At 40.7% G+C, this 19,168-nt stretch overlaps 1 protein-coding gene across 2 annotated transcripts in view; it reads right to left on the bottom strand.

Annotated features, from left to right (window-relative positions):
* Aig1 (androgen induced 1) overlaps positions 1 to 19,168 on the bottom strand; it is a 222,937-nt gene that overhangs the window by 38,781 nt on the left and 164,988 nt on the right. For both annotated transcript variants that reach the window (XM_051164635.1, XM_051164636.1), the window contains exon 4: positions 1,769 to 1,884. In XM_051164635.1, coding sequence (XP_051020592.1) covers positions 1,769 to 1,884 — 116 coding nt within the window. The remainder of the gene's footprint in view (positions 1 to 1,768; positions 1,885 to 19,168) is intronic.

Below are 19,168 nucleotides of genomic sequence, written 5' to 3'. Positions count from 1 at the left end.
GCCTCACTTGCTGAGGGAGCACATGGGGCTGCTGACCCTCACTTGGCACAGAGAGCATGAGTAAAGCCTCACTCTACCAATGGATCTTAGGGGTATGTAATGAAGACTGTGTGGTATTTCCCATGTGTCTCTTTGGAACGTGGGCTGGTCGCATACACAGCGGAAGAAAAGTCATCCAAAAGAACATGGTTCCTCAAACCCCCAGGCTCTGCAAGGTCACTGAATAGCACATGAAGAAATTCTCAGAAATACACCACAGCTTCCAGAGAGAAGCCCCATATTTCCCCTGTAAGCCAATAAAGTGCACTGATGAGCTTGCAGGGGAAGAGAGCTGGCTTTTAAGGCTGGTGGCAGTTCCAGAGAGCACCCTCGATGACTGTGCAGCTTCCATAGCTGATTTTTCTGAAGAGAACAGTCTTTAAATACCCAGTTCATATTTACAAAGCACATAAGTTCATTTCTAAGATACAACATTATTTATTTACATTTCACCAGCAAGACAAATCTCTTGGACTTTTTCTATCAGAGAAAGTCAATATTTAAGATTCTAGGCAGGAAATTAAAAAACAACCCAACAAACAAACAACCCCCCCCCAAAAAAAAACCCCAGAAAGTAAGTGATTAGGAAAACAAACTTCCCAAGTTCTCTCGAGTAGTCTTTCACTAGTTGGTGGTATGACTAAAGCCAGGAAGAGTGAACTTTACTCCTTGACTATTTTGAAATCTAGTCTCTGACCATCAGTTATAACCAGCTACATATTATGGTTTCTTGTTGCTTTCTTCTCGGGTCTTGGATATGGCAAATTGTGTGAAGCCTCATCCTGACTCCTCTCTTTGCACATTTTAGCCTGTCTGGAGCAAAATGCTCCCTGGAGCCTATGTCTCCCGAAGAGCCCAGGGCGTGAGCAGAGTAAGAGTTAGTTGTGAGGGGTTTGAAAGAATGCTACCCAGTGCTCCCGCCTGAAATGGGGGCTGGGGACCCAGAACTCAGAACAAGAGAGTTCCGAAAGGCAGAAATGCCCACAGGAGGAGTCCCCTTGCTGTGCTAATATACCAAAGTGGACTTGGAATTATACAGAGAAAGTAAAAACATTCTCTGTTAAGACAAATAATTTTATCCAAGTGTTGTTGAAACATGATAAAGGCTGAAGTTAAAAGGAAGTAAAGTTACTAGGCAAAAATTCTTATCAGATAAATTTGGCACCATATGCTTGTTTGGGACTTCAGGGTGCCCAACAGATCACCTGTGGTTTATTTACCCCAATATTCAAAAACAAATCAGTTAAGTAAATCCTGTTTATAATAGATAATTTTAAAATAAGTTTTAAGCAGATCCATAAAAATGTACATTTTTTTTTTACTCACAGAGGTTGGTTCATTTGCTTTCATTTGTGTTTGTTGCAAACCCCCCCCCCCAGTTCCCCAATGAAAACAACAACAAAAACAAAATCTCCAGCAACAGAAAAAGCCTTTAAGCTATAAAGCTAGCATCCAAGAAAAACATTTAGTTTGAAAACAAGTTGAAAAACGAAGCCTTGGAAGGCACACTGCTTACATGGGATTGTTCAACAAATTCCTGCTGTGTGAGGTTTGGCATATATTTCCAAAAATATAAGCATCTGGGGAAACAAGACAAAGCCCAGGTCTTGGACCAAATGAGGCCCGCAGTGTGAATCTGCTAGTGATTATATCCATAATGCAGTGTGTGCCCAAATTTAGCAGTGCCGAATCTAATACAGTACGAATGTCCAGCAGGGTTGGTCCTTACCATAATATATAGCCCACGGAGAAGGTGCATATGGCGGCGAGTCCGCTGCCCCTGCTGGGATATTGATGGTGGGATGTCCTCATCTCGATTAATATAAAGGGCAAAACCGTCGTGTGCTGGAAAAGAACAGGGAAGATTAGATTCTTATCATCGCCCCTCTGCAGTCATTTCTCTCCAACAGGAGAATAAATGATATAAAGTCCCAGGAAAGACTCACCACAGACAGCACCGCATGGCTCTCCTGTGAGAGGATGGACGTAAAAACATGAAATGCAGCAACTGCTCCATTAGTACGTTTTTTTCTCTATACCTAAAGCTTTGAAAATTTATTTTATTTGATATTTGCAATGGGAAAATTTTATAACATAAAAGGACATAAAGAAAAACAAAAGGGGGACTGAAGAAGACAGAGAGAGACAAAGGGAGTTAATTGCATTTTCATGCTTCACTCACTCTCCACTTTATACAGTCCAGGATCTCCAGCTAGGGAATGGCCCCACCCACAGTTGAGGTGGATCTTCTCCCATCAATTAATGGAACCCAGATAACCCGATGGGCACGTTTGAGGCCTTCACCAGGAGCTTTAGACCTTGTCAAGGTGACAATGAACAGCAGCAGTCACAGTGTGTGTGCTGTATTTTTCCATTCCATTCCCATTTGCCATATATAGTTAAGATCATACTGTGAATAGCTTTAGTTTAGGCTTATCACAGTATTGTAGTGTTAGAATGTTTTAAGTATTATATTTAAAATTTTTAATATATTTTAAATATTAAAATTAATATTAACTATATTTAAAATTTGTATATGTCTGTATGTTTCATATATATTATGAAAATAGCATTTCTCTTTTGCTTTTTATTGAAAATAGTTTTTTTTTGCCATATAATATATGCTGATTACAGTTTTCCTCCCTCTACTCCTCTCAGTTTTTCCTCAGCTCCTGTCCCATCTGGATCCACACCCTTTATGTCTCTTGTTAGAAAAAAACCAGGCATTTATAGGATAATAATAAAATAAAGGAGAATCAAATAAATTGGAATAGGACAAAACAAAGAGAAGGAAAAGAGTCCAAGAAAAGGCATAAGAAACAGACACAGATGCATTGACACACTCATTCCCACACTCAGGAATTCCATTTAAACTCAAAACTGAAAGCCATAAGATGTAAGTAAAACCTGTAAAGTAATTAATTAAATAATTTAAAATAACAAGAGCTCTGACACCATCTGTATATAATTTTAAATAAACAAAATGTTTCCCTTCTTAAACATCCTGTTACTTAACTTTCCTCTCAGCTTACCTTCCCTCTCCTACATCCAGGCAAGTCCCTGCTGATTTCCCGCTTTCCACCTTCAAAACACCTGTGGTCCACAATTATTCTCCTGAGGGCTCTTTCTCCAGCCCATTTTCTCCCCATGTTGCCTTTCTACTTTCCTGGCTTCTGTGGTTACCCCAGGCTCCATGTTTAAATCTGCAGATCTGGAGGTAGCAACCACAAGCAGGACAATTTGCCTCTGGGTTACCCTACTCCTCAGCATCATATTTCCCAGTTCTATCCATTTATCCCCAAGTTTGATAATTGTATTTTTCATATATGAAAAGAATTCTGTCATGTCTTTGTACCACATTTTCATTATCCATTCACCAGTCAACAGAGATCTAGGCGGATTTTATTTCCTAAACATTGTGAATAGAGCAGCAACAAACGTGGCCAAACAAGCACCTCTGTACTAGGACACTGAATTCTTCAGGTGTATGCCAAGGCGTGGAATAATTCAGTCATATGATACACGCGTTTTTAATTTTTTGAGACTTCTCTACACAGATTTTCACAGTGGCTGGACCAGTTTGCATTCCCACCATCAGTGAATGAAGGTTCCCTTTTCCCACATCCTTCTAGCGTTTACTGTCAGTTGTTTTCTTGATCTTAGCCATTCTGACTGGGGTCAGAGAAATTCTCAAAGTACTTTTAATTTGCACTGCCTCAACTGCTAAGGATGTTAAACACTTTCAAAGATATTTTTAGTCGTTTTAAAAAGTTAAATGTGTTTCATGATAAATGTTCTATAAAGAATGGGGCTGGAAAAAACATTCCTCAACATAAAGGCTATATGGACAAGCATCTCACAAGAAAATTTATAGAAATAATTAACTCTTTTATCAAAGCGGCAGGATACAAAATCAACTTAACAAAACTCAGCAGCCATTCTATATACCAATAAAAAGCACACCAAGGAAGAGACCATGCAAACACCATTCCCGATGCCCCAACATCATCTAGGAATAAACCTAATAAAGGTGGTGAAAGACTTTAAATCTCAGAAGGAAACCAAGGAAGATATTGGAGAATTTTTCATATGCCATTTTAGAAATTCTTTTAAAAACTGTCTACCAGTTTTGACCTACACTGCCTAAGAGTTTGCTATGTGAATGTTCTCAAATTTATGTAACCAATTCCTGTTCTTGGGCAGTAAGTGGCAACAGACTTTCAAATGTTCATGTATTAGGAATGTCACGATGCACATTCTTTCTTTTGGAGGTTATGTTGCTTCCTCAGAGTGAGCGGCAATGAAACCTTCAAGGCTCCTGACACACAGTCTTAAGTCTGCTTAAGACATGTGTGCAGCAGCAGCATGTGAGAACATGATGTTGAACTTGAGCCAGGTTGCCTCTGAATTGTGTCATGGTAGACGTGGCATGTGAAAGAAGAATCTCAAAGAGCTGAACGGAACATTCCTTTCTTCCAGCCTAATGGCTACTGTACATACCAAGCATGGTGGGCTAGAACAGAGATGGAGCTGACCCCATTCTGAAGGCTAGAAAGATGAAAGCCAAGTTCTGGAATCCTTCAAAGATCAAATACTCTTGATATGGAAAACCAATGGAAAGACAGATGGCTGTAGGCTTTAGGGAAAACTGCATACTCCCCACACTCTGACATCTTCCACTGTTGGAGATATTTTTGAGAGTACAAAGGTTGCAGAACTGACAGTGGAGCCATTAGTAGGTTTCAATTGTATTTAGTACCCCCTGAACAGCCATGAAATAATCTTTGCCCTGATCTTACTATCCTGTTTTCATATGGAAGGAGAAGGCAGGAAATACAATGTCATGATTTTCAAACTCTAGCATTTTAGCAAAATGGAACCAAGAGGCTGGTAGGTGTTGGCAGGTGAAAGGTGTGTTGAGGATATCAAGGTAAATATTTTCAGAAAAAGTTTTGCCTCATATTCATAGAAAAGGCACAAAGACGTGGTTTTGTAATAAATATAAGGTGTGGGACATTCTTGGCCTCAGCACGCTCTTTTAGATAGCATCTGCCTATGAGTCTTCATTAGTAAGAGCGTGACATGCCACGAGGATGGAGTGAGTGCTTCCCCAGGTGGCTAGCTTCATAGTTCATCTTTAATCTTCTCTGTTATTGTTGTTATTATTTTGAAATAGTACAATCAGCTCTGTGGTGAACTATGCAAGAGGTGCTTTGTACTAATGCAAACACAGAATATATTTTAGAGATGTATTCTATTGGTTTTCCCTTATAATCTAGTTACCTCAGATGACCCTGGCTAGGAATTTCACCAACAGTTTGAGCTATCAATGGTAATACTGCAATATTAAAATCAAAATGCATGTCTCATCAAATGTTACACAGAAAAAGATCTGCGAATTGCACTTTTATTCTGAACATAATGTTGACCCTGAAGGCCTGGGTGGGTTATAAGTGACAGGACTATGATTTACACTGGTTATTATGAAGAAATTTCTAAACTCTACTTCTTTATTCATTGATCCAAAGTGAGTAGAAAATGAGACACTTTTCTAAGAACTTAATGTACACAGCCAACCCGAATGTGCTCAATTACTTTCTTGTCCCGTGCATGCCTGCTGATGATCAAATATTATACTTGACAAGGTCAGGGTGTACTTTTCTGATGCCAGATAGGAAGTGGCTTGAGAAAAGGAAAATCTGATAGATGACTGCATTGCTGGTATCTTTCATTATGAAAAGAGGACAATGAGTTCTATCAGTGATATGACTAGTGACAAGAGGTCTTTGCACATGTGCAGATATGGCTAGTGGCAAATTTTAAGGAAAATGTTTTTTTTGTTTGCTTGTTTGTTTTTTAACTCAACATAAGATTTTACTATTCATAATTTTCATGCACAAAAGAACTTACAGTCCCCACCTAAACATCGTCTTACTTTACATATAGTATTTATTGATAAAACAAACACAGTGCCAAGTATTTCTCCCAAATGTAAATATTGACTTATAAAGTTTTATGAACTAAAAACAATTGGTAAGCTATGTATGCTCCTGCAACAGCTGAGATGGGAGGTCAAATCTGGAACAGCAAGAACACTTAGCTTTGAATTAATTGAGCAAAAACTCCAATGTCAATTTACTCCCAGGTAGCACTCCAAGGACTTGAGCACCAGAATATATTTTCAGCTAGAACCATGGCTGCAAAGGAATGGAGAGCTTGCATTTCTCTTGCTGGGAGATCTATAGCACTTAGAAAATACCCTGGCATATAGGACATGTGATAAATATTTGTTGTGATATACAGTCTTTGGAGCCATGTCCCAAGAGGATGCTATTAACTCCATTTTGCAGATGAGACAATAAAAGGCTCAGGTTATCTTTCAAAGAGCATCCCAGAGTGGCTAGGCCTAGAGGAATGAATTAAAACTAGACTGTTTTCAGCCCATTTCCAAATCTTTTCTTTGCATTAGAATCACAAGGGCCTTATGTATCCCAGGCAAGCGCTCTTCCACTGAGCTGTGCCCCTCCCTTTCCACCTCCTTTTACTTTCTATTTTAATGGAGGGGTTTACTAAGTAGCCCAGACTGGCCTCAAAGAAGCTCTCCAATCTAAGTAGCCATGAACTTTCAACCCTTTTGCCTCAACCCCAAGTAGCAGGGATCATAGACTGTGTCACCAGGCCTGTTCCAGAATTATATTTTAGAAATATGTCTGAGTTGAAAAATATCAGACTTTGTAACACAATTATAGAGATTAGGGACATTGTCTTCTAATAGACCAACCTAGGTTAGTTCAGGCTCATAAGAACCCACAAGGTATTTGTTGCAGAAAAAAATTGTATTTTTTTGTTGCTGTTATTCCTGCAGCGCACTCATCTCAAACAGTAGACAATAAAATCAGAGAGCATGAAGCCATAATGCAGTGTGTGATGACACTTATGAGTAGCTGGAAGGAAAATGAAGAATGGTCTGTTTCCTAAACATGAGTAATCACTGACATTCCACACTGTTCTCAGATAGATGCAGACCCACCTTGGAGAAAGAAGCATGGAGACAGTCTGGTCAACAGCTCGGGAGAATTGCAGTGGATTATTGTTCTTTGCAGTTGTTGCTATGATTTGGAAGGGGTGTGTTCCCCATGTGTCGGGAGATATGGTCTTCCATGTGATGAAGCAGGAGGAGTGGACTTTTAAGAGCTGGAGACTAGCAACAATTCTTCACGCTAGTGGAGGCATGCTGTTGGAAGGCTTTATGAAACCCTAGCCTTTCTGTATAGAAATGTGGTCTCTTCCATCCACTTACACACCAGCTTGCGATATCACCAGGATTGAATCTCCAGAACTATGGGCTACATATACCTCTTTACATTATAAAGCTTACTTGCCTTAGGTGATTAATTATAGTAGAGAAAAGAGACAAATACTATCGCCAATGAACAACTCCTGAGTGACTGTATTTTGACTTGGTTCTAGTACTAGGAGGACAGTTGAGTGGCAAATGAGTCAGCATTTTATCTGATCAATATAGAAGCGCTGTCTTAGGATACACTGGTCTAAGATAGGAGTAGTTATTATGTACCAAGCTCTGGCATCCACTGTTACTACATCTAATGTTGAGTTGTATTTGGAAGACTGTATCCCAAATACGGAAGCATGAACCTCTCATGGGCTATTGCATCTGTGTATTTTCTTAATGGGTTTGGACCAGTTTCCTGTGGTGTAGCTGAGTTACTTCTGCCATGAACTGATCAACATCTCATGGCAAAGTTCTAACACAGAGTGGATATATGGGGTAGAACCACAGATACACAGAAGACCTATGCTTTACGTGTTACATGATGAATGAAGAAAGAGAAGAGGCAAAAGAATGTCTGCGGAAGATGCTCAAAGGAACAACGTGGTGTGGTTATGCAGGGCAATTAGAAGCTCACCTGTGGGACTCTGTCTAGGTCACATGCCTCCTTCTCAAAGACTCTGCACAGGGGGAGTCACCTGAAGCGTAAAACAACTCTTTGCATAACAAGGGGATAGACTGACTTAGTGCTTGTCAAACTTCTGTCAGGAAGCCTAATGTTTGAGTTTTGTTTGCACATATATCAGGATTGAGTGATCTACAGTTAGGTACAAAAGACACTGGTCCAAGGCCCATGATACTTTCAAGGACCCAGAAATGAATCATTAATTTCTTTTGAGGCCAGAAGGAAAAGACAAAGCTTCAGAGTTGCGGATTGTGTTCACTTTCTCCCACACAGTTGGGACACACACAAATGGACAGGGGAAAATCTCTCTAAACACAAAATGGCCAAGACCTAAAAGCTCAGAACAAGGCCTTGACATAGCTACTGGATTAAAAACAAACAAAACATTTTTCTCATTCAACTCACGTTAAATATATATATATATATATATATGTCTGTCTGTCTGTCTGTCTGTCAGGTGTGGTGGCGCACATCTTTAACCCCAGCACTTAGGGAGGCAGAGGTAGGCAGATTACTGTGAGTTCAAGGCCAGCCGAAAAAGCTAGTCTATAAAGCAATTCCAGGACATCTAAAGCTACAGACAAATCTTGTCTCAAATAACCAATACACACACACACACACACACACACACACACACACACACACACACACACACCCTTAAAAGAAAACTGCTTAGAAATGGAATGTCACCATGAAGAGAAAATAGCCATAAAGATAAATACAATAAAAATAAATCAGTCTAAGGTGTTCAGTGGCCATGTTTTCTTAACCTGATCTTGATAACAAAGCTTTGTATGTATTAAATAGGGATGTTAAGTATGAGATGGGCATTAAAGACACATTAACACAAAGTAGAGACTTCCTAATAGACTCAAAAGAACAATGAAAGGGAACTATCTTTGACTATCTGACTTAGTAACATTTAATGCCAGAGCTCTGTGCCACATCGCTTACCTTGCGCAATCCTAGAGCTACGGCTATCAATAGGATCTTGAAGTCCTTCAAAGGGTCACATGTTAAAGTCCCGGTTCCCAGCTTGGGCCTGTTGGGATGTGGTGGAAACTTGAAGAGGTGGCATCTGGTGGGAGGTGTTCGGCTCACCGGGAGTGTGCACTAGCAAGACACTGCAGGGACCTGTACTCCTTTTCTTTCTGTGCTTCATTTCTTGGCCATGGCTTTGCTCTGTCTCACGTCCTGCCAAGAGCAGCAGGGCCTGCTAATTATGGACTGAAACTCTACAAGTAAGAGCCAAAACAAACCTTTTCTCTTTTAAGTTGATTATCTCAGGACTCTGTTAGAGTGGCCATAAACTGATTAACACAAATACACAGCGTGTACACTGGGATACACTAAGATAGGTCAGTGATAAATTCTAGTTGTACTTTCTAACTAGCAGATTATTTGTGAATGGATTTTTTTTTTTTTTTGCCAGAAATATAAAGAGGTGTATGAGTAGCAAGCTAAGGTACTTGTGTGGGAAGAACGTACTGTTATTGCACAGTATTAAAGAAACAGGTTTACGCTGCACATGATATGGATTATAAGACCTTTATGACTGTGATGGTGACCAGCAACCTATGAATAGAAAGCTAAAGCAATCTTTATTATTGACTCATCCAACTACGTAAGATGGCACAAAACCAGGGACAGAGAGATGGATGGACTTGAGGACATTTAAAGATCATTTTATGTCCTAGAACTGACAGCTGCAATCAGAGCCCTAAAAACCAAAGGGACAAATAAGATTCACAGACTGTCCCCTGGCTGTTCTTGCCTACAAAACAACCTCCAGCCCCCATCGGAGAGTACTTCTCTCTTACCACGTGGACACTAGGCAAAAGTTATTTCTTCATTAAAAGCAAAGCCAGCTTCAGAATGTGGCACATGAGCAGCTTAGTTCAGTAATAAAGAGAAGGAGCCCCAGAGTCCTCACAGCCACCGGTCCATCACTGGAGGGCACAGGAAGGTTCTACAGAGTCCTCACAACTACAGGTCCATCACTTACCAGGTGAGGGCACAGGCAGGCTCTACAGAGTCCTCATAGCCATAGGTCCATCACTTACCATGTTAGTGGGCTCCTTGTTTGTGTTCAGGTGTCTAGGTTTCTTACAACCCTATGACAATAAATGTCCCCAAATTGATGTGCTCTCGAACATCCTTGTGTGTGTACATGTGTCAGTGTGCACCTGGATGCCCAGCTGCACCCAGACTGAGGGTAAGGGCTAATGTGTGATTGGCCCTGCCTTAGAAGATAGGGTAAAAGTGTCCCTATACAAGTCTATCAGACTTACAGGTCCAGCAAATAATAATAATAAAGCAATGAAACTCTGCCCTAGTGCATAAAAACCTGCACACTCAGATTACAACTCAAATTTTATTTTCTTTTACTACCTTGGTTACTTACATACTGAAAGAGGATTAAACTGAGAAGTTTTTATTTGGTAATAAAGCAAGAAGGAATGCCCAGGTTTAAAAATGAAGTCATATAATTTGAAGTGATAGATAGAGCGATATCGTAAAAATGGAAAAAAATCACAGGATACTGGTTGATTCACTGTCCAGGTGACTTCTGCACTTTGAATGTAAGCCCAGTGTTGGATGTGCACAACAAAAACTCTTGGGGCCAGTGTGAGTTCAGGACCAGTGAGAATTGTCTCCTCTTCCAGGGAGATGGAAAAAACGACCCTACACAGCTTGAAAACAAATTGATGCAGGTCCATTTGTGTGAACAGAAATTTTCAAGGTATGGGGTGGGGGTGGCAGGCACACAGGTGTTGAGGACTTTACCAGGCTGACTGACTGATATGAATCCTTGTGATTATGGGGAATTAAAATGCTGCCAGTCTGAAATGTCTTTATCTTAGGCTCTCTTCATTAGCCATCTCGGCATGTGCCCAAACATCCTGGTGACTGTCAAGTGCAATCCTTTTTGGAAAGAACAAATAAAGGCTAGTGTCTACTAATCAAAAGCATAAAAAGTGTGATCACAAAATACCTTGGTGTATGGTTTTTTGTTCTGTTATTATAAAAACATCATAAAAAGGTTACCATGTTGGACATGGTACTTGGGGGTGACCTGAATTGGTGTTTCCAGGCCATTGCCACTCATATTTGACTCCAGACAAGCTCTTTCTTATGCTCTTTGAGGTACGAGCTGTGTTTTTCCATGAGCAGTGTCAAACCTGAAATCTGACTTCTAAATCTGCCTAAATGTTTTTTCTAAGGTTGATGTTATTAATTCTATTAATTGGCTAGTTCAAGGTGTCTCCCCCAACACACATACTGTAGAATCCTCAATGGAAGAAACTTCCAGGTTCAACTACTGTGTTTTCTGCTTTTTCCGGAAGTTTAGTGGCACTTCCTCTTGTCATGGCTTTTTCTTCCCTAAAGTGGAGGAACATGACGTAGACTCTTTTGATGGCGTCTTTGTGGCATGGTGTTAGCCATCTGTTCCTGCTGGCTTGACACCAAGTTAAGTGACTTACACAGGGGCAACTTCTTGTTTTGTAACAAGATTAGAAACTGTGATCTAGGGTCAAAAAACCATAGGTTCAGGTGGAACCAACACAAGTGTCAGAATGTTCTAGGCAATAGCCAACTTCTTTATGACCTAAACACTCAGTTTTGGATGCATTCAGCTCTGACATCAGGTCCAAGAACTCCTAGGGTATGGTTTTAATCACTGGAACAAATCAACTAAATAGTCTCACACATTAAACACAGACATGAATATTTTTATATCATGGAAACAATTACACCAGGACAGTTACTGACTAAAGGAACACTTATAAAAGATACACTTACATTTGGTTTTAACGTGACTTGAGGATAGTAAATTTATTTTTAAAATTAATTTATTTAGATTACAACTCAATTGTTATCCCACCACTTTTATCCTCCTGTTCCTCCCTCCCGCTTTTACCCTATTCCCCTCCCTTAGGTCTAAGACCAAGGGGACCTCCTCCCCCACTATATGGTCATAGGCTATTAAGTCTCATCTTGGTAGCCTGCTTATTCTTTCTTTGAGTGCCACCAGGCCTCCCCACCAAGGGGAGGTGGTCATATCCTAATAACTGCACTGAGGTGCTTCAATGAGGTGCTGAAGGTCTATGGCATTAGATTGGAATGTATGCTGTCTGTGCATTTTCTCCTTATTTGCAGGCCAGCATCTTGTGGACCAACAATTATAGGGATTTTGTTTCTTTTTGAGAATGGATGGCAGCAATAGTGCACACTGCACTGTACAATGTTACAGGGAATTTTTTCAGTGACCTAGCTTTCACTTCTGAGAACATCCCACAATTAACACAGGCAGTTCTCACAGCCAGGCACCTCTAATTGCTACCCTTAGACAAAAAGTGAGCAGTGTGGTGAACTACAGGCATGGAAGACATGGTGCAAGGTCCCCAGACCTCTACTCTACCTTGGTGAATAAAGGAAAGATTTCACAGAGCAAACCTCAGAGGTTTTTTTTCTCCAAGGATCCAGGGGGTAACAGGTCAAATGGGTAAAGGAAGGAGTCAGTTGACAGGAGCAAAAATCAGCCACGTGAAAGCATGGCACAGTCCACCCAGGGGATGCACCCACTGTATAACCTCAGAACACATGAGTGAAAGGAAGGGTTAGGATGGCTGTAAACTGAATCCTGGGGGAGTTTTCCATGCATCCTGCCAAATTCTTCTTCCTCTGTGAGCCCACATTTCTGCTGTGGAGTTTAAAGCAAATGAAGATAAGGGACCCCAACTGGCTATCAATAATTGAAAGGCCAACCTAGAGGCAGAGTGGAGGATGACACGAGGAGAGGCGGGACTTACTGCCATGATATGCTCCTCTCTGGCCTGCTACTGTCCTAGTGGAGATTTGCAGAGGAAGGACCTCAGTTCTGCTTAAAGGTTTCATCTTCGTGGTACCCTCCTGAGCCTCCCACTTCATCTTTCCTACCCCTCTGCCTCCTCACCTACAAGCCTCTTTTCTGCTTTCTTCCCTCCTTAACTTTAATAATATATACACGGACAAATATTTTAAAAACTGTCAGTCTATAACTTTGGCTAATATATATTTGAACACATGGAAATGAGATTTCCCCCATCCTTCTATGTCTATAAAACTTACATCATTTTAATGAATGTACATTCATATGGTATATATAAAAATAAGAATAGTTCCCATCTACTGAGCTGGTATATGCTGAGTTTAGAGTACATAATTTCTACTCTAATCTCATTTAATTTACATAAAAAGTTCTTGTACAGTGGTTATTTTCACTTTCAGTTTTCTACTTGAGGAATAGAGCTTCAGGGATTAGCGTATTAAAATAGTGTAGAATTAATACACATTGCAGTCAGTGTTTACCAAGACCTCCCTAACTCCCATGCCTAGGCTTTCCACTGACATGCAGGCTTTACCTGTTCTTCACGTGTTCATACGTTGGTCCACTCACTTAGTAAATACTACACTGATGGTGCCCATCACAATCCCAGGAGCTTAAAATAGAAACTCACAACATAGCAAGTGAAGGTTCTTATTGGTCAGCTGTCACTGGGGTTGCCTCTTAATTAGGCAGGTACAATCCTGAAGTCTCTCACCTTGGGAAAGATCTAATTCATTGGGGTTGCTAGCATGAGATCCTATGATAAAACTGGCTTATGCAAAACCTACAAATAATGATTGGTTTTTATGAATTTCTGTGTTGCCTGCCAGAGGCTGTTTACATAGATGAGAGCCCAGTTATTTCTCACAGTAGCCTTCTAAGCTATATTCATTATTACCATTGTAATCAATTTCATTTCATATCAAATAAAGTACAGGAAAGTTAGGGAAATTGCTCCAGTTTACCCAAGTCGCAGGTGCTGGATTTGAGCTCAGACTCAGGTAGTGTTTAGTCTGGGTCCCTGTGTGGACCTTTCTGCTCTATTGTTTGTGGGGCACATGGAAATGTGATGGACTAATAGTCAATGGCAGATCTTGTATTAAGGAAAGGTAAACTTCTTTGCCATGGAATAGTCAGAGAGAAGGAATCTGTAGCCTTTCCTGGGTTGTTCAGGCTGGAAAGATTCCAGGGGACCACGTGGCCTCTGCATTTGAACATCAGAACATTCCTATGAGAAAGCAAGACTCTTGAGTTCAGAGTCCCTTAAGTAGACATGGAGGATGAAAATAACCCCCGGGCATCGTCACAGAGAAGCCTTCAGCCATGGGTGAGTCTTTCTTGTGTCTTCAAAGGCCCGCTCTCCTTAAAAGTACTTTGAACGCCAAGGACTATATAGGTGAGGAACAGCAATGAGACTCAGTAGGTGGAAGGGTCGGGGACACCGAATCATCCTTGAGTGATCGGAACACCACAATTGTCCCTTCAAGAGCCTGAGGAAATTCGTGTGGTACGGTCTACCAGAAAGTGAAGTGCGGCGTTGAGAGAGAAAGGCGGACACATCTAATAGCATGCACAAGGCACGACAGACAACACACACCCGCGCTGTCCCAGAAACTACTTTCTCAGCAGAATTGACTCATCAGATGTATCAGCATCCTCCAGTGTCAGGGCTTGGCTCTAAGAATGTGACTTTGATCACTGGATCCCATTCTCTACCATCTACCTGCTCCTTCCAGATGAGCTGCTTCTTAGCACTGCCTCCAAATGTCCCCAGGGTGGGTGGGATCCAACCTACTTTGCAGAACCATTTCTTCTCATTCTGGGCTAACAGCTCTGTCACTAAAAGACCTCAGGCTTTCATGTGCTTGTTTAGGTTCAACAATCTGACTGGATATTTGGGATCTTTGCTCTATACCCCAAGCAGCTACCTTCGGCCCATTGGATGTATAGCTTACATTTCTCATAATAGTATATGTTAAATTCTGGGCTTAAAATTAATGGGGGTTATGTGGAAATTTCTAGATTGATGTCTCTCAAGCTGATGAGAATTTGATTTCTCTTTTCTGCCATAGTGTTCTTAGACTTTAGATGGTGGGGCTTCAAGATAGAAGCCATCCAAAGCTTCTATATAGTGATAGTTATAGACTGCAAGCCAACAGCCATGAGAGTCAAGTGGACTGCTGAAGACTTTGTGTGAGTGAGGAATAAATTCTAAAGGGTTGACTTATGGAGAGTTCAGTGTTACACTGTAATATCTTAGGACAAACTGGTCTATCCTGACTAATGCAAGTCCATAACGCATTACGATATAATACAGTAGTCCAACCTTTCCATAGAAATACTGGGCCCTGTTTTGATTTGTGCTGTAGACTGCATGATGATACTGGCTGATTTGAGATCATTCCACAATTATGATTATATAGATGTATCAGTAGTGTGCTACGCAGCGCTGTGATCAGCCTGAGGGAAGGTAGTCTTGATGCACTGGGGGTGGGGATACTTTAGGAATATATTAACCCCAATAGACTCCAGTATGCTCAACTTTTGTTGTAGAAATTTCCAAGTCTCACGCCCTTAAGCAAACGTTTTTTCATTAGTTTTTATTAGAATACCACCTGCAGTTCACGAGAAATAAGAAAATAAGTTCCTGAGCGCAATATATACTGAGTTTAAAAATATAGTCAATTTTAAGGGGTAAAACTTATATCTGTGTATTATGGAAAAGAGAGGAAATATTTTACTCCAAATTATAGTCATATGGGACTAAGTCAGAAAATAAAAGCTACACATGCACGAAGTATAGAGAAGGTTCATTTTTGAAGTCAATAGTAGCATGCTTCCATCTCTCTAATGTCAGTGTAGCTCTCTGCCCAGCGCTGAAGCAAGATTTCAGAGATTCTAAAGATGTGTCCTCACCAAATCCTCAAGCACAATGATTTCAGATGGTTTTAATTTAGCCTTGTTTACGATCAAATAAATGTTATTTTGATTGATTGGCAAACAACTACAAGCAGCAATAAGCACAATTATGTTTGACATGGAGACATTAGAAAATCTATAACCCAAGCCTTTAAAGCCTGATTTCAAATGTCAAATCTGACTTATGAGAACCAGTTATAATCCTGCTTCATGCAAAAAGCATTAGGTTAATCTGGAGCAAAGGATTGTTGCCAAGCATACCCTGGCATAATTAATCAAGGATATTTCAGAAACAGATCGTCTCCAAGAGATTATTGATTTGCTGTCATGATGAGTTTTACTCGTGGCTCTGCTGGTGCTCTGGAGCTAGGATGCACTGGCATGCATTTTCCCGTCACTAAGCCTTGATCTGTCTTCCTGGACTCCTGCCTTCCTTGTCCTGACATCTGCAAACACTCACACTTGACAGCCTCATGCCCAAGTGTGGTGGCTTCCAAGTTGATTAGGATTAGTTCAGAAGGGGTTTGGACTAGTCTAAATATAATTGAAAGCAGAGAGCCATAAGTCTCGAGAGAGTAACATGCACCCTCAAATGGCATCATTTTCACAGGGAATGTGCATGCCCATACAGTTATATATGTGTGTGTGTGCGTGCACACACACACACACACACAAGCATACACCAGTGCAAAGATGTATAGTTACTGTATAGACATGTATACTCATTCACATACATGGAACCACACTACTTATAAACATAAAAGTACACAACTGTGCACACACAGACCTATGCATACATGTGCAAACATATAATCACACTCACCCATGCATACACACACATACACATGCACAAACACACACACACAACCCATTATATCTCTGGAAATAGATGGGAACACATAAGCACTGCATACTTCCAAATACGCATGCATACTTGTGTAGAAAGCATATACCTATGCATACATATTCTCTAAGCATACACTCATGCATATGTACATGAGCACACAATCTTTTATGCACATACAAACATGCTTCTGTAAGCACACATTCTCATATGCAAAGACATATACATGCAAGCATACATGCATACATGCATACTCATGCACCCATACAATTGTACATATACATGCTAACACACTTAAGGAATGCAGATGTTTTCAGTTTTAATATTCAAGGTCATCTCCGTGACTATTAGACAAAATTAAAGCACTTAGAAAAAGCACTATTTTAAGTATGAAAAAACACTGTAACTCTTATCCATATGGTTCTATGGCATTTGATCAGAATGTCAGAGGGGCTTTAAAAAAAAATTTTTTTTATTAATTTATTCTCGTTACATCTCAGTGGTTATCCCATCCCTTGTATCCTCCCATTCTTCTCTCCCTCCCATTTTCCCATTATTCCCCTCCCCTATGACTGTTCCTGAGGGGGATTTCCTCCCCCTGTATATGCTCATAGGGTATCAAGTCTCTTCTTGGTAACCTGCTATCCTTCCTCTGAGTGCCACCAGGTGTCCCCCTCCAGGGGACATGGTCAAATATGAGGCACCAGAGTTCGTGAGAAAGTCATATCCCACTCTCCACTCAAGTATGGAGACTGTTCTGACCATTGGCTAGATCTGGGTAGGGGTTTAAAGTTTACCGCCTGTATTGTCCTTGGCTGGTGCCTTAGTTTGAGCGGGACCCCTGGGCCCAAATCTGCCTATCATAATGTTCTACTTGTAGGTTTCTAGGACCCTCTGGATCCTTCTACTTTGCTATTCTCCCATGCTTCTCTCATCTAGAGTCCCAATAGAATGTCCTCCCAGAGGGGCTTTTTTGAGAGAGTTTTTTTCTATGTAGTGTAGGCTGTCCTGAAATTCACTCTCTAGACCAGGCCAGCCTTGAATTCACAGAGATCCAACTGCCTCTGCTTCCCTGAGTGGTAGGATTAAAGGCATGTACCACCACCACCCAGCTCAAAAGGACTTATTAAAGCACAAAGCAGTAAAAATTTCCCCAAGATGACAGGGAAAAATCAAGGAGGGAAGAAACATTTAACTTACAGCACAAAAACATTTTTGTCTGCCACTTTAGTTTTGTAAGAAGAAGGTAACAAATTTCAACATAAAGTAATGTTGATGGTTATAGAAGTATATATAATAGGTAGATTGCAGGAGGATAAAAACCTCTCCTAATGGATAATGCCTCTTGGTAAGCCAGACATAGTATATCAAACTCTGGTGCCTTTTCCTCACCTCTATCCCTACACAATGCATGCCTTGCCATGTTACTATAGAAAACAATGAGCCCACATGAATGTTAATTTTTCTCTTTTGTGTGGCGGTAGGAAGAGGCTAAAAACAAAAGCCATCAGCAGTCTCCAAATCTGGGCCAACTTGAGGCCTCTGGACCACAGGCCACACATCTATAAGACCCTGATGCCGTGCGCAGGAGGACCCTGGTCAAGCCTAAGGAATTTGTGGCTATATTTTGGTTGACACACTTCTGCATTCAGCATCTCTGTTTACCCTTTGGCCTTTCTTTCCAGTTCAAGTAGAAAACATACAAAGAAAACCAGCTAATAGACAACCACTGAATCCTCACAAAGTCAACTGAAATCTATAATCAAAACAAGGAGCACGAAAGAGTCAAGACCCTCAGTCAGTCACCTTCACACCCCTTTATGTCACAACTAATCCCCCAAAGTAAATCAATATTCTGACTTCAAAGAGCATGCAAATCAGGCTTGTGTGACCTTGTCATTTTTATGAATGGATACTCCTAAGGATCTTGCTTTTCCTCATTATCATTGCTGAGCAATGAACTGAAGCTCCCAGAAGAAGCCACACCTATGTTGTAAGTCCTTTTAGGGCGGTTAGCTGAGTTTTTGACTATGGAGAGTTGGAATATTAAAAATCCAGAGTCAAAGTATCTTCAGCTATCTTTAGTGCCCTCAGCAGGCATCCGTTGCTTATCTCCATGTGTAGCCTAACATCCTTTTGTCAGGTACAACACTTTGGAATGTATTAACCAAAGCAATCCCTGCTTCCACCAACCAACAGGAGAAGGTTATCAGTAAGCACCTTAAGTTTGTAGCAGAGATTTCCCACCTTGCTTTAATTAACCCATGTGCAGTCTCCACCTTGTATTTGAAATATGCCTTGATTTATGGCTTCCTTTTGTCCCATAACTCTAAATCTTCATGACAACATTTCCACATCAGAGTGGTTTTGGAGGCACCCCGAATCTGTGTTCCAGAGCCACGGCCATTCACATTTGGCTCAAGAACAAGCGGTCTCCTATTCCTGTGAGGGAAGAGCTGTGTTTTATGTCAACAATCTCCTGCCTTTGTGTGACTACAAAATAATTTACGAGTCAATTCT

This window comes from Acomys russatus, chromosome 21, assembly GCF_903995435.1.
Source record: "Acomys russatus chromosome 21, mAcoRus1.1, whole genome shotgun sequence".
Classification (NCBI taxonomy): domain Eukaryota; kingdom Metazoa; phylum Chordata; class Mammalia; order Rodentia; family Muridae; genus Acomys; species Acomys russatus.
The sequence above is the reverse complement of the archived record's forward strand: the minus strand, read 5'-3'. Positions and strand labels throughout refer to the sequence as shown.